At 39.9% G+C, this 17,437-nt stretch overlaps 1 protein-coding gene across 1 annotated transcript in view; it reads left to right on the forward strand.

Annotated features, from left to right (window-relative positions):
- Nucleotides 1-5,075: 5,075 nt before the first annotated feature.
- Nucleotides 5,076-17,437, forward strand: part of LOC136767372 (zinc finger protein 664-like) — a 262,707-nt gene continuing 250,345 nt past the window's right edge. Inside the window, exon 1 of the mRNA XM_066721138.1 lies at nucleotides 5,076-5,557. Within this exon, the coding sequence (XP_066577235.1) occupies nucleotides 5,076-5,557 (482 nt within the window). The remainder of the gene's footprint in view (nucleotides 5,558-17,437) is intronic.

Here is a 17,437-nt window from a genome sequence, read left to right on the forward strand (position 1 = left end):
AACAGCTGATTTCCAATTAAAACATTTCTAGGAGGGGCAAAAATCTAAAATTGTGCATCCTCACCCATTTAAAATACATGGGGGGGGGGTGGAAAATAATACATAATCTTGTAGAGCATTTTAAAGACTGATTAAAAATATATTGATTAAAAATAATGATACCAATTTATCATCAATAGTGGTAATGATAATCTATAGTGTCAGGAACAAGGGGTTAAGATACAAGTACAACATTTTTAGTGAATAAAAGTGAGGAGACAGACATGCTTTGTGTCCATCTTTGATCTTCTCTTGTTGACGCATAATGGGAGAATAAAACTTTATTGACAATAGTGTTATGATTTTGACAGGGCAATGAACAAATATTGAGGTAATGAGAAATGGGTTGATGGACACCACCATGTTTTTTCATTATATTATACAGATTTGTAAATTATTTTTATAGACTATTGGGCATTTGACACTTTTTTTTTTAGTTTATTTTACTTATGAGATGTCCATCTTTTTGAATTGGGTTCAAGGTTGGTTTCATGAGAATCACCCGCCTACTGTCTGATGTAGCTAGAATTCTAGAAAGTGGTTAAGCACAGATAAACAACAGAAATGTGACTTACATTACAGTATTAATATAGACTTGCACTTTCAAATTGTTTCATGTTAAAACAAGCACTCAGTGTGTGAATGTGTGTGTGTGTGTGTGTGTGTGTCATTCATACATTCTGTTGTGAAGGGGTATTTCCTTCATCGGGGAAAATTATTTAGTAATCCAACACAGTTGTTTTCTGTGGTCTTCTGGGCCTTTTGGTGTTGCTGAGCTCAACAGTATGTTCTTTCTTTTTAGAATGTACCAAATAGTTGATTTGCCCACACCTAATGTTTTGCTATTTCTCTGATTTGGTTTGTTTTGATTTCTCAGCCTAATGGTGGCAGCTCTTTGGACTTCATATTGAGGGTTAACAGCAACAGATTGCAAATGCAAGTGCCACATCTGAAATCCAATATATACCTTTTTATCTGCTTACCTGTACTTGAACTTGAACTAATGCGGGAATAACACACACCTGGCTATGGAACAGCTGAGACAGCCAATTGTCCAATTACTTTTGAACCCCTAAAATTGGGGGGACCACATATAAAAATGTAATTCCTATACCATTCACCCAATTTGGATGCATCATCCATCAAACTAAAGATGAAAGTCTATACTTAAAGCACATCTTGTTTTCTTTCAAATCCTTTGTGGTGGCGTACAGAGCCAAAATGATGAAAGTTGTATCACTGTCCAAATATTTATGGCATGCGTGTACGTGTGTGTGTGTGTGTGTGTGTGTGTGTGTGTATATACACAGCTCTGGAAAAAATGGAGACCACTTAACATTGATTTCTGAGTGGAGTGGTCTCAATTTTTTTCCAAAGCTGTATATACAGCTCAAATGTGCTCAAATTTGTTGGAACCCTTACAGCTCACTGAAATAATGCTTAATTCCTCATGATAAGTGATTAAATTAAAAGCTATCGCATCATGTATACTTTCATGCCTTTGGTATGTGATCAAAAAAAATCAAAGAAGATGTGAAAAGAGATTAATTATACTAAAATGGCCTGGACACATTTGTTGGTACCCCTTAGAAAAGATAATCAATAATTGGATTATAGTCAGGGGCGTTTTTTGACAATTTTGGGGCCACAATCACATCTCAGTTTAGGGGCCCCTCCACCATGTCATGACAATTTTAGCATCACCACACACACCAGTGTCTGCCACAATCCTGTGTCATTATAAGGGTGGGCTGGAGTATCATCAGTGCACTCAAACTTCAAAATAGGAGAGTGAAGGTTTTACTTACTGGGGGTCTTTCATTGACTGAAGCTGGCAGAGGTATGGTGGCTCAAATGTGTCATGAGGCTGAAAAATTACTGTTTGTAAATAGATAGACGTGCACATGGGGGTGTATAGGGCGCTATGAAATCCGAGTTGAGGAGAACACTGACAGAATCGTGGAATTCAGGGGGCTTTGTTCCACTATTCTGTTTTATTGTTCAACCAAACTGTAGAACTAGTTACTACACATATACAAAATAAAGGTAGTATTAATAAATACACAACACAAACTGAATACATATTTCAAAGATGGATGTGCAAATTACATTGCAAATGGTTTCATTATTTTAAAGCTTAAATGGAGAATAAGGTATCCCGACAATTTGCCACCCACATTTCATCACAAGGTTTTTTTTTTATCACAAATGATAAGGTCACTGACAGAAGATTGTCATCAAGTTATCTTTTGGAAATCACTACTTAAGCTTTGCTAAAAACAAATAGCGCTATAATACATAACAGATACAGTACGTATTAAATTCAGTAGCTACATAAATAAAATTGGATTGTTTGAATTAGATTAAATTAGATAAATTACTTCTTAATGTCCTACATGGTTCCAAAACAGCCTTTAATTAAATCATACAGTTAGCCACGGCAGTTGAAGTCTTTAATCTTTCATCTCAGCCCTTTTTATCGATTAACTCCTGCTACATGGTTGTAACTAAGCAGGCTTCCTATAGAAACTATAGGACTACAGGCATCACTCTGTCGGCTTGTTGACATGGGGTGCATTCACGTTGTGCAGACTTTTGTCATTCTGCAAGGAATCTGACCATTGAGTCAATGAATGCTCGGACTTCGTCTGATTCGTGTGACTTCAGAGCTATGAATACAAACACACTTCTTAGCATAACAATACTTAATACTGAAACAAAAATAGCCCACAATGTTAAAAATAAATTAAAAAATGCCCAAATGTATTTTCTGGTATAATAGGCTATGATGATTCTAACTTAAAATGAAACTCAAAAACTGCTCATTGAACGGCCACAGTGAGATTTGAACGCGGGTTTCCTGAGCCACAATGCAGAGGTCTTACGGCAGCACCAAACAGACAGGCTTCAGAATCACTACATTTAAAATAAAAGGCAGGATTAACAATATATTATTTTTCATCTGAGAAAATATGTAATTTGTTGCAAGTTACAATTCAGCATGTAATGTAACACTGCTAATAGGCATCAGGGGGCCCCCTAGCCCCTCGGGGCACCATGCAATTTGCGTGGTTTGCGTGTTGGGAAACCACGCCACTGATTATAGTGATACTCCAAACTAATTAGTTTCTTTAATTAGTATCACACATGTCTCCAATCTTGTAATCAGTCATTCAGCCTATTTAAATGGAGTAAATCGACCCCAGATTGAACAGAAGGATAGTGCGAATGGCAGAAAAACAACCATGGATAACTGTCAAAGAGATACAAGCTGAACTCCAAGGTGAATATACGTCAGATTCTGATCGCACCATCCATCGCTTTTTGAGTGAAAGTGGCCTCCTAGGAAGAAGACCCAGGAGGACTCTACTTTTGAAAGAAAAACATAAAAAAATATGCTAAAATGCATATTGACAAGCTGGGAGAATGTCCTTTGGACAGATGAGTCAAAACTGGAGCTTTTTGGCAAGTCACATCAGCTCTATGTTCACAGATGGAAAAATGAAGCTTTCAAAGAAAAGAACACCATACCTACAGTGAAACATGGAGGAGGCTCGGTTATGTTTTGGGGCTGCTTTGCTGTGCCTGGCACAGGGTGCCTTGAATCTGTGCAGGGCACAATGAAATCTCGAAGACTATCAAGGCATTCTGCAGCGAAACATACTACTCAGTGTCAGAAAGGTCTGTCTCAGTCGCAGGTCATCCTCCAACAGGATAATGACCCAAAACACACAGCTAAAAGCACCAAAGAATGGATAAGAACAAAACACTGGACTGTTCTGAAGTGGCCTTCTATGAGTCCTGATCTGAATCCTATCAAACATCTATGGAAAGAGCTGAAACTTGCTGTCTGGAGAAGACACCCATCAAACCTGAGACAACTGGAGCAGTTTGCTCAGGAAGAGTGGGCCAAACTACCTGTTAACAGGTGCAGAAATCTCATTGAGAGCTACAGAAAATGTTTGATTGCAGTGATTGTCTCCTAAAAGTTGTGCAACAAAATATTAGGTTGAGGGTCACACACACCTTTGAAAAAAATTTAGACCACTTAACATTGATTTCTGAACTTGGAGTGGTAAATTTTTTCCACAGCTGTATAATGTGTATATATTTTTTTACATCTTTGTAAAAATTATGTAAAGTCTCCTTATTTCTTCAGCAGCCCCGGTTGCACGCTCAAAACGAAACTCAAATGTTTTCAATTAGTTTTTTTTTTATGAATTATATTTAATATTTAATATTTAAAATTCAATATTTATAGCACTTATGCTTATGCTGGTCAAATTATCCCAGATATTGGTTGTTCCTCTGTGATATACAAGTTTTCTCTTGCATATCTTTTGTTCAGCTTTTTTGGGGGTCTTTTGTGCATTTATTTAAAAAAAAAGTCATTTACTAAGACTTCGGAATGTCTGCTGTTCACAGTATTGTTCTCCTGTTGTCCCCCAGGACCTGTAGAGGCCAGTACTCTCCCTGAATCTGGGGAAAGGGCTCCCATTGAGCAGCAGTTGGGCTCCAGTCTGAGGCAGGATACGAATCCCACGGGTACTGAAGGCAACCAGGGGCTGACTGAGCAACCCAGGAGCAGACAGAGTGAGGAGGAACTCAGGGGACAGGAGTCTGGCCACATGGTAGAGCCACAGACTGAGGGGTCAACACAAGCACTCTGGGCACTGGGATCTGACACAGCAGGATCAAAGTTCATGCCAAAGTCCATAAAGAGTGAACCTGAGCTGGACTCCACTCACACTGCAGATCTCTCTAGGATCCAGTGTCTGGGAGCTGGACTCTACCAGAACACAGTGTGGACCCAGTCTGATCACATGAAAACAGAGGATGATACACTGGAGTCTGTTTACACAGTGGAGCCAAGAACACAGATTCTCTTCAGAGATGCACTCTGTAATCTCAAAACTGACAATATTACAGGCCGTGCCAGTGACCTGGGGCCTGAAGTCTCTATAGGTGGACAGTGTGGCCTGGGGCCTGGGCTCTCTGTAGGTGGACAGTGTGATCTAGAGTCTGCTGCCTTGAGGATGGGGTTCAGTGTGGGGAGTGACAGTGCAGTGAATGGGGAGAGCCCATCGCCACAGTGTGGACTACTTCCCAGACTCCCCAAACCACCTAGCACTCGCACAGTAGAGAGACCCTACAGCTGCACACAGTGTGGGAAGAGATTCAGTATGGTATCAGACCTCAACAGACACAAACGTACTCACACAGGAGAGAGACCGTACTGCTGTGCGGAGTGTGGGAAGAGCTTCTCTCGTGCAACTGACCTCAACAGACACCAGCACATTCACACAGGAGAGAGACCATACTGCTGCACCCAGTGTGGGATGAGTTTCTCATGGACAGCAAATCTAAACACACACCAGCACATTCACACAGGACAGACACCACACTGCTGTGCCCAGTGTGGGAAGAGTTTCACTCAGGCATCTAACCTCAACGTACACCAGCGCATTCACACTGGAGAGAGACCATTCTGCTGTGTCAAGTGTGGGAAGAGCTTTTCCCGGGCAGCTAACCTCAACGCACACCAACGCATGCATACAGAAGAGAGACCATAATGCTGTGCCCAGTATTGGAAGGGCTTCACTGAAACAAATGAGTCTCTATTAATAACGAGGCATTATTATTGATATTAAAGTTTTTTGACAGGACGCCGCCCACTGCAGGATGCTGGGCCTGTTCCATCAATCTATTTTAAATTGGGCACTGATCAGAAGTTGAAACTAATTCAGACTTATTCACAAAGTAACATGCCACTATGGTGGACTAGCCATGGTGCTGTGGATGATTAATAAGTGGTTTAATAAAAAGTGAAACATGATGCTAATGGGAGCAATTTACTATATACAGTGCTTAAAAAACAGAAAGGAAGGTTCACAAGAACCTACAACATTCAGAAAGATTAGAGCCTTTATCACAGAAGCTTTTGGAGAGAACTGTAGAACACACACAAGGGTAGTGCTTATGCTTAGTTCTCCAACCTCCTCTTTGAAGCTGTAGGGAAACTTATGTGTTATTTATGCTGTGAATACATATCAATCAGCAAGTACCATTAATGTTCTTCCACTAAATAACACATTTAATACATTACTTTAACATTGTTGATTTTACAAGGTTCAATGTAGCTCACCCTTCCTATAAGGAGGGCTCAAAGAACTGGAGTTACTTTTTCTGTATTAAGTGATGTATAAATCCAGCTGTTAACCAGCATCAATAAGCACAATGGTTCCCTTGGGCTTAAGTGTTGATCGCTGTAGGCCGGGGCAGAGATTACAGTACATAAGAACATAAAGTTTACAAATGAGAGGAGGCCATTCACCCCATCATGCTCGTTTGGTGTCCATTAATAACTAAGTGATCCAAGGAAACTATCCAGTTTGTTTAAATGTTCCCAAATTTTCAGTTTCAACCACATTGCTGGGGAGTTTGTTCCAGATTGTGATGACTCTCTGTGTGAAGAAGTGTCTCCTGTTTTCTGTCTTGAATGCCTTGAAGCCCAATTTCCATTTTTGTCCCCGGGTCCGTGTGTCCCTGCTGATCTGGAAAAGCTCCTCTGGTTTGATGTGGTCGATGCCTTTCATGATTTTGATGACTTGAATCAAATCACCACGTAGTCTCCTCTTTTCCAGGGTGAAAGGTTCAGTTCCCTCAGTCTCTCGAGTAGGATATTCCCTTCAAACCTGGAATAAGTCTGGTTGCTCTCCTGAACTGCCTCTAGAGCAGCGATATCTTTCTTGAAGTGTGGAGCCCAGAACTGTATACAGTATTCCAGATGAGCTCTAACTAGTGAATTGTACAGTCTTAACATTACTGCCCTTGTTTTAAATTCTACACTTTTGACAATATACTCTTAACATCCTGTTTGCCTTTTTTATTGCTTTCCCACATTGTTTGGATGGAGAAAGTGAGGAGTCCACGTAGTCTCCTAGGTCTCTCATACTTCATCTAGTACTATTCCTCCCATAGTGTAATTATAGTGGACATTTTTATTACCTGCATGTAATACCATGCACTTGCCCACATTGAATTTCATCTGCCAGGTGTCAGCCCACAACTGAATATTAAATAAGTCCCTTTGAATAATCTGTACTGCCAAGATTGTATCTGCTGAGCCACCTGCTTATCTGCATTGAAAAATGCAGATCTTGTTATTACTCGGATTCTTTATTTTTCTGCTTATTATTATTGTTCTTGTTTCTGACCATTTTGTAAACGCATCTCCTCCTACAGTTTTCCACTATTCCTTACCAAACTGTGAAAAATGCACAATGTCACAAATAATGTTATTACTTTTGCTATAGGTCTGTGGTCTACCTTCAGACCTTCATCCCACATCCTGTAAAAGTGAAAATAGTTTATAACTCTCCAACAGTTGTAAATACAGTCATGGTACTTCTTGAACACCTATGGTGCCTTATCTGACAATGCCCTTTTTCTTTACCTTTGACCTGTCTGGAGCCAGATACTGTTCTTTTACTCTGATGCAAAGAGCTCTCAGATATTGAACATCTCATTACTCCTTTAAAGCTGTTATGAGTAATGTTACTATGTAGCATAGATAGGAAACTGTGTATGAGGTTTCCAAAACTGCTAAAGGTTTTTGGATCGGAGCTGTGGATCATGTCATATCGCCAAAAAACGCCTTGATCATTGAAGGCTTATAACTCCTTACGGGTGGCAGATATGTTGATGGTTACTATAGAACATGTATAGGAAACCACATGGGCTGTATCCATGCATGACCTTTAACTTCAAGTCTGACCTCTCCTTCAAGGTCAAATCAGATTTTCTTGTATTTCAGGGTTACACCATGCAAAATCCACCAAAATCACCATGAATCATGTCATAGGGGTCCAAATGTGTTCTTTTGGAGTTTGAACTTTGACCTTTGAAACCTAAAGGAAAGGTCAATTAAAAGGTTATTTTGCCTAATAACTGCTTTCAGATTAAAAATCGGGTCACATTTAGTATTGGACATGTATAGGAAACCACAAGTAGTCTATTTGAAAATGTCAGTTTCACCTTTGACCTCTTGTTTCAGGTAAAATATATATTTTTCTTTTACCTCTATAACACCTCACAGAGAAGAAATGGGCCTTTGGCCTATATGGAACACATATAGGAAACCATATATGGGCTTTCAAAATATGCCCCTGAATTTGACCTTTGACCTTTTCCTTCAAGGTCAAGTTCACTGAGTAATAAACTCATGTTTTCTCCTAGATGCAACGCTCAAAACTGATATCTGACTTCAGATTTGTAATGAACATCATATGTTTACTGCTAAAATATTCCAAGCACCTTCATTTTGACCTATGACCTCCCCTTACTGGTAAATCAATGCCTAAAACTGCTTATATTGCCCTAAAGAATGTAGATTCACTAATCATTGTTAGAGAACTCAAAGAGGAACTTATATGTGGTCTGCTTGAAAATGTACTCTACTGTGACCTTTGACCTGCAGTAAGGTTCATACTTACTATGGAACACATATAGGAAACCATTTATGATCTATCTGAAAATGCCCTATACAATGACCTATGATCTTTGACCTTCCTGTATGGTCAAATTAAATGTTCTCATAAATCCTTCCACAGAAGAGCTATCAAGCTGATTTCAAGCTACAATTCCTTAAAATATATTTAACATACTGAACTGCTTATATTAATCTGATACTCCTTTAAATGGTCTTAAAATGGTAGTTATACAACGCAGATTAAGTTTCCAGAAACTTCTAAATCAAGTTTAGTTTGCTAACTATTCCGAATCTAATAGATTAGTAAGACATGATATGCCTCGTCTAAACCCACGTTGACTATCTCCAAGAATATGGTTTACATTAAGATGCTGCTTTATTGTCTGTCTAATCTTTTTTTCCAACATTTTACAAATAGGACAGAGACACAATATGAGCCCCATGCAATTTTGCAGCCACTCCTTCTATCAAGAGTTTTTACATATTGCTCAACAGCTTATGCTAATCAGGACATGAATGGGGCCAAATGGAAATCCCAGTGTTCTAATCCATTACCTGTCTGGCACATGACATTCCTCACTAATTTCAGATGCGGACACTTGTCTTTCACATTCAGTTCAGGCTTATTGAGAGACTGTTAGCACAATTCATAATTCTTCACTGCGAGGTCTAAAAAATCTAAAAGTTACATGGCTTTCAATAAAAACAGGACATCGCAACCAATTTTACAACCTTAACAAAAAGCACCTGATGTTGAAACAAAAATCAGCCTGTACATTTGTTTGATGATAATAGTCATTATTGAAGCACAATGTCCTTTGTGAAACAAGAAAATCAATGCATATCGTTTGAAATACATCTGTACATTCACTTGGAAGGTGAGTGTTCAGGTAGTCTACAAGTCTACAGCTGCAGCTAATGCAGAGCGATTCTCTCTGAACAACAGCACCCTCTGTTGTCAACATCCCAAATGCAAATGCCAACGTCGTGGGGCTTACACTGATCAAGTCAGCAGATATAGTGCAGAGCATCATTAAATCTACCCCAATGAGAAGCACTTACTTATAAACTCTGAAAGTCACTGCCTCTTTTTGAAGTAGACATCAAGATTGTTTCGTCCGAATCTCAGCATGAAGATGAGTTAGTATGACTTTGTTTTCCTCTTCTGTTGCAACCAACCACTTTCTTCTGAAGAAATTCACTCCAGGAGCCAAGTACACTAAGAATTATCCCAACAAGAAGCACTTACTGATTTAAGCGCACTAGTCAGTCCTTTCATTGGGGTACTAATTGTGACGTGAAGAGAGTGGAGGAGGATAATCAGGGACAAACCCCACCGATTTGAATTATTTCCAGTTCTTTTGGTGATTGTCTTGGGAAATGATCACAGGATGCTGTGAAGTACCAAATCATGCCCCAACTTGATAGCACTTTCCTCAAGCTGACCCAGAATAATGCTTCAGTTGAGGTACAATTCAAAGCACCTTCCCTTGGGTGTGTAAAAATGAGACAACAAGGAACTCAAAGAAATGCTGCCGCTTTAACTGAAAATTGCCCCAACTTGGTAGCACTTACTCTGAACATTTGCAAGTATGCTAAAGTTAGGGTAACATGCAGCTAAATCCATCATTATTTGAGTGTACAAGTCGCCTGTGTTTCTGGGCAATTCCCCTGGAAAAGAAGCATCGTTTAGAATCCAAGGCAGTTCCACAAGAGAAACAGAAGTGTGGAGTTTCAAGTGAAATTGCACATACCTCTGGGTGAAAATGCTAACTGTCTCATGTCGAAAAGCACAGCAAAATGGAACCATGAGAACTGTTCTCTTCCTGAGCATGTTGTTGTTTTACACCTGCCAGTTTCAATCTACCTCCGCTTCCAAACTCATTCCATATTTAAACCTTCAGCGACACAATATGAGCCCCATGCAATTTTGCAGCCACTCCTTCTATCAAGAGTTTTTACATATTGCTCAACAGCTTATGCTAATCAGGACATGAATGGGGCCAAATGGAAATCCCAGTGTTCTAATCCATTACCTGTCTGGCACATGACATTCCTCACTAATTTCAGATGCGGACACTTGTCTTTCACATTCAGTTCAGGCTTATTGAGAGACTGTTAGCACAATTCATAATTCTTCACTGCGAGGTCTAAAAAATCTAAAAGTTACATGGCTTTCAATAAAAACAGGACATCGCAACCAATTTTACAACCTTAACAAAAAGCACCTGATGTTGAAACAAAAATCAGCCTGTACATTTGTTTGATGATAATAGTCATTATTGAAGCACAATGTCCTTTGTGAAACAAGAAAATCAATGCATATCGTTTGAAATACATCTGTACATTCACTTGGAAGGTGAGTGTTCAGGTAGTCTACAAGTCTACAGCTGCAGCTAATGCAGAGCGATTCTCTCTGAACAACAGCACCCTCTGTTGTCAACATCCCAAATGCAAATGCCAACGTCGTGGGGCTTACACTGATCAAGTCAGCAGATATAGTGCAGAGCATCATTAAATCTACCCCAATGAGAAGCACTTACTTATAAACTCTGAAAGTCACTGCCTCTTTTTGAAGTAGACATCAAGATTGTTTCGTCCGAATCTCAGCATGAAGATGAGTTAGTATGACTTTGTTTTCCTCTTCTGTTGCAACCAACCACTTTCTTCTGAAGAAATTCACTCCAGGAGCCAAGTACACTAAGAATTATCCCAACAAGAAGCACTTACTGATTTAAGCGCACTAGTCAGTCCTTTCATTGGGGTACTAATTGTGACGTGAAGAGAGTGGAGGAGGATAATCAGGGACAAACCCCACCGATTTGAATTATTTCCAGTTCTTTTGGTGATTGTCTTGGGAAATGATCACAGGATGCTGTGAAGTACCAAATCATGCCCCAACTTGATAGCACTTTCCTCAAGCTGACCCAGAATAATGCTTCAGTTGAGGTACAATTCAAAGCACCTTCCCTTGGGTGTGTAAAAATGAGACAACAAGGAACTCAAAGAAATGCTGCCGCTTTAACTGAAAATTGCCCCAACTTGGTAGCACTTACTCTGAACATTTGCAAGTATGCTAAAGTTAGGGTAACATGCAGCTAAATCCATCATTATTTGAGTGTACAAGTCGCCTGTGTTTCTGGGCAATTCCCCTGGAAAAGAAGCATCGTTTAGAATCCAAGGCAGTTCCACAAGAGAAACAGAAGTGTGGAGTTTCAAGTGAAATTGCACATACCTCTGGGTGAAAATGCTAACTGTCTCATGTCGAAAAGCACAGCAAAATGGAACCATGAGAACTGTTCTCTTCCTGAGCATGTTGTTGTTTTACACCTGCCAGTTTCAATCTACCTCCGCTTCCAAACTCATTCCATATTTAAACCTTCAGCGACACAATATGAGCCCCATGCCATTTTGCAGCCACTCCTTCTATCAAGAGTTTTTACATATTGCTCAACAGCTTATGCTAATCAGGACATGAATGGGGCCAAATGGAAATCCCAGTGTTCTAATCCATTACCTGTCTGGCACATGACATTCCTCACTAATTTCAGATGCGGACACTTGTCTTTCACATTCAGTTCAGGCTTATTGAGAGACTGTTAGCACAATTCATAATTCTTCACTGCGAGGTCTAAAAAATCTAAAAGTTACATGGCTTTCAATAAAAACAGGACATCGCAACCAATTTTACAACCTTAACAAAAAGCACCTGATGTTGAAACAAAAATCAGCCTGTACATTTGTTTGATGATAATAGTCATTATTGAAGCACAATGTCCTTTGTGAAACAAGAAAATCAATGCATATCGTTTGAAATACATCTGTACATTCACTTGGAAGGTGAGTGTTCAGGTAGTCTACAAGTCTACAGCTGCAGCTAATGCAGAGCGATTCTCTCTGAACAACAGCACCCTCTGTTGTCAACATCCCAAATGCAAATGCCAACGTCGTGGGGCTTACACTGATCAAGTCAGCAGATATAGTGCAGAGCATCATTAAATCTACCCCAATGAGAAGCACTTACTTATAAACTCTGAAAGTCACTGCCTCTTTTTGAAGTAGACATCAAGATTGTTTCGTCCGAATCTCAGCATGAAGATGAGTTAGTATGACTTTGTTTTCCTCTTCTGTTGCAACCAACCACTTTCTTCTGAAGAAATTCACTCCAGGAGCCAAGTACACTAAGAATTATCCCAACAAGAAGCACTTACTGATTTAAGCGCACTAGTCAGTCCTTTCATTGGGGTACTAATTGTGACGTGAAGAGAGTGGAGGAGGATAATCAGGGACAAACCCCACCGATTTGAATTATTTCCAGTTCTTTTGGTGATTGTCTTGGGAAATGATCACAGGATGCTGTGAAGTACCAAATCATGCCCCAACTTGATAGCACTTTCCTCAAGCTGACCCAGAATAATGCTTCAGTTGAGGTACAATTCAAAGCACCTTCCCTTGGGTGTGTAAAAATGAGACAACAAGGAACTCAAAGAAATGCTGCCGCTTTAACTGAAAATTGCCCCAACTTGGTAGCACTTACTCTGAACATTTGCAAGTATGCTAAAGTTAGGGTAACATGCAGCTAAATCCATCATTATTTGAGTGTACAAGTCGCCTGTGTTTCTGGGCAATTCCCCTGGAAAAGAAGCATCGTTTAGAATCCAAGGCAGTTCCACAAGAGAAACAGAAGTGTGGAGTTTCAAGTGAAATTGCACATACCTCTGGGTGAAAATGCTAACTGTCTCATGTCGAAAAGCACAGCAAAATGGAACCATGAGAACTGTTCTCTTCCTGAGCATGTTGTTGTTTTACACCTGCCAGTTTCAATCTACCTCCGCTTCCAAACTCATTCCATATTTAAACCTTCAGCGACACAATATGAGCCCCATGCCATTTTGCAGCCACTCCTTCTATCAAGAGTTTTTACATATTGCTCAACAGCTTATGCTAATCAGGAAATGAATGGGGCCAAATGGAAATCCCAGTGTTCTAATCCATTACCTGTCTGGCACATGACATTCCTCACTAATTTCAGATGCGGACACTTGTCTTTCACATTCAGTTCAGGCTTATTGAGAGACTGTTAGCACAATTCATAATTCTTCACTGCGAGGTCTAAAAAATCTAAAAGTTACATGGCTTTCAATAAAAACAGGACATCGCAACCAATTTTACAACCTTAACAGAAAGCACCTGATGTTGAAACAAAAATCAGCCTGTACATTTGTTTGATGATAATAGTCATTATTGAAGCACAATGTCCTTTGTGAAACAAGAAAATCAATGCATATCGTTTGAAATACATCTGTACATTCACTTGGAAGGTGAGTGTTCAGGTAGTCTACAAGTCTACAGCTGCAGCTAATGCAGAGCGATTCTCTCTGAACAACAGCACCCTCTGTTGTCAACATCCCAAATGCAAATGCCAACGTCGTGGGGCTTACACTGATCAAGTCAGCAGATATAGTGCAGAGCATCATTAAATCTACCCCAAAGAGAAGCACTTACTTATAAACTCTGAAAGTCACTGCCTCTTTTTGAAGTAGACATCAAGATTGTTTCGTCCGAATCTCAGCATGAAGATGAGGTAGTATGACTTTGTGTTCCTCTTCTGTTGCAACCAAACACTTTCTTGTGAAGAAATTCACTCCAGGAGCCAAGTACACTAAGAATTACCCCAACAAGAAGAACTTACTGATTTAATCGCACTAGTCAGTCCTTTCATTGGGGTACTAATTGTGACGTGAAGAGAGTGCAGGAGGATAATCAGGGACAAACCCCACCGATTTGAATTATTTCCAGTTCTTTTGTTGATTGTCTTCGGAAATGATCACAGGATGCTGTGAAGTACCAAATCATGCCCCAACTTGATAGCACTTTCCTCAAGCTGACCCAGAATAATGCTTCAGTGGAGGTACAATTCAAAACACCTTCCCTTGGGTGTGTAAAAATGAGACAACAAGGAACTCAAAGAAATGCTGCCGCTTTAACTGAAAATTGCCCCAACTTGGTAGCACTTACTCTGAACATTTGCAAGTATGCTAAAGTTAGGGTAACATGCAGCTAAATCCATCATTATTTGAGTGTACAAGTCGCCTGTGTTTCTGGGCAATTCCCCTGGAAAAGAAGCATCGTTTAGAATCCAAGGCAGTTCCACAAGAGAAACAGAAGTGTGGAGTTTCAAGTGAAATTGCACATACCTCTGGGTGAAAATGCTAACTGACTCATGTCGAAAAGCACAGCAAAATGGAACCATGAGAACTGTTCTCTTCCTGAGCATGTTGTTGTTTTACACCTGCCAGTATCAATCTACCTCCGCTTCCAATCTCATTCCATATTTAAACCTTCAGCGACACAATATGAGCCCCATGCCATTTTGCAGCCACTCCTTCTATCAAGAGTTTTTACATATTGCTCAACAGCTTATGCTAATCAGGACATGAATGGGGCCAAATGGAAATCCCAGTGTTCTAATCCATTACCTGTCTGGCACATGACATTCCTCACTAATTTCAGATGCGGACACTTGTCTTTCACATTCAGTTCAGGCTTATTGAGAGACTGTTAGCACAATTCATAATTCTTCACTGCGAGGTCTAAAAAATCTAAAAGTTACATGGCTTTCAATAAAAACAGGACATCGCAACCAATTTTACAACCTTAACAAAAAGCACCTGATGTTGAAACAAAAATCAGCCTGTACATTTGTTTGATGATAATAGTCATTATTGAAGCACAATGTCCTTTGTGAAACAAGAAAATCAATGCATATCGTTTGAAATACATCTGTACATTCACTTGGAAGGTGAGTGTTCAGGTAGTCTACAAGTCTACAGCTGCAGCTAATGCAGAGCGATTCTCTCTGAACAACAGCACCCTCTGTTGTCAACATCCCAAATGCAAATGCCAACGTCGTGGGGCTTACACTGATCAAGTCAGCAGATATAGTGCAGAGCATCATTAAATCTACCCCAATGAGAAGCACTTACTTATAAACTCTGAAAGTCACTGCCTCTTTTTGAAGTAGACATCAAGATTGTTTCGTCCGAATCTCAGCATGAAGATGAGTTAGTATGACTTTGTGTTCCTCTTCTGTTGCAACCAACCACTTTCTTCTGAAGAAATTCACTCCAGGAGCCCAGTACACTAAGAATTATCCCAACAAGAAGCACTTACTGATTTAAGCGCACTAGTCAGTCCTTTCATTGGGGTACTAATTGTGACGTGAAGAGAGTGGAGGAGGATAATCAGGGACAAACCCCACCGATTTGAATTATTTCCAGTTCTTTTGGTGATTGTCTTGGGAAATGATCACAGGATGCTGTGAAGTACCTTATCATGCCCCAACTTGATAGCACTTTCCTCAAGCTGACCCAGAATAATGCTTCAGTGGAGGTACAATTCAAAACACCTTCCCTTGGGTGTGTAAAAATGAGACAACAAGGAACTCAAAGAAATGCTGCCGCTTTAACTGAAAATTGCCCCAACTTGGTAGCACTTACTCTGAACATTTGCAAGTATGCTAAAGTTAGGGTAACATGCAGCTAAATCCATCATTATTTGAGTGTACAAGTCGCCTGTGTTTCTGGGCAATTCCCCTGGAAAAGAAGCATCGTTTAGAATCCAAGGCAGTTCCACAAGAGAAACAGAAGTGTGGAGTTTCAAGTGAAATTGCACATACCTCTGGGTGAAAATGCTAACTGTCTCATGTCGAAAAGCACAGCAAAATGGAACCATGAGAACTGTTCTCTTCCTGAGCATGTTGTTGTTTTACACCTGCCAGTTTCAATCTACCTCCGCTTCCAAACTCATTCCATATTTAAACCTTCAGCGACACAATATGAGCCCCATGCCATTTTGCAGCCACTCCTTCTATCAAGAGTTTTTACATATTGCTCAACAGCTTATGCTAATCAGGAAATGAATGGGGCCAAATGGAAATCCCAGTGTTCTAATCCATTACCTGTCTGGCACATTACATTCCTCACTAATTTCAGATGCGGACACTTGTCTTTCACATTCAGTTCAGGCTTATTGAGAGACTGTTAGCACAATTCATAATTCTTCACTGCGAGGTCTAAAAAATCTAAAAGTTACATGGCTTTCAATAAAAACAGGACATCGCAACCAATTTTACAACCTTAACTAAAAGCACCTGATGTTGAAACAAAAATCAGCCTGTACATTTGTTTGATGATAATAGTCATTAGTGAAGCACAATGTCCATTGTGAAATAAGAAAATCAATGCATTTCGTTTGAAATACATCTGTACATTCACTTGGAAGGTGAGAGTTCAGGTAGTCTACAAGTCTACAGCTGCAGCTAATGCAGAGCGATTCTCTCTGAACAACAGCACCCTCTGTTGTCAACATCCCAAATGCAAATGCCAACGTCGTGGGGCTTACACTGATCAAGTCAGCAGATATAGTGCAGAGCATCATTAAATCTACCCCAAAGAGAAGCACTTACTTATAAACTCTGAAAGTCACTGCCTCTTTTTGAAGTAGACATCAAGATTGTTTCGTCCGAATCTCAGCATGAAGATGAGTTAGTATGACTTTGTGTTCCTCTTCTGTTGCAACCAACCACTTTCTTGTGAAGAAATTCACTCCAGGAGCCAAGTACACTAAGAATTACCCCAACAAGAAGCACTTACTGATTTAATAGCACTGGTCAGTCCTTTCATTGGGGTACTAATTGTGAGGTGAAGAGAGTGCAGGAGGATAATCAGGGACAAACCCCACCGATTTGAATTATTTCCAGTTCTTTTGTTGATTGTCTTCGGAAATGATCACAGGATGCTGTGAAGTACAAAATCATGCCCCAACTTGATAGCACTTTCCTCAAGCTGACCCAGAATAATGCTTCAGTGGAGGTACAATTCAAAACACCTTCCCTTGGGTGTGTAA

Source organism: Amia ocellicauda, chromosome 14 (assembly GCF_036373705.1).
Source record: "Amia ocellicauda isolate fAmiCal2 chromosome 14, fAmiCal2.hap1, whole genome shotgun sequence".
NCBI classification, from domain to species: domain Eukaryota; kingdom Metazoa; phylum Chordata; class Actinopteri; order Amiiformes; family Amiidae; genus Amia; species Amia ocellicauda.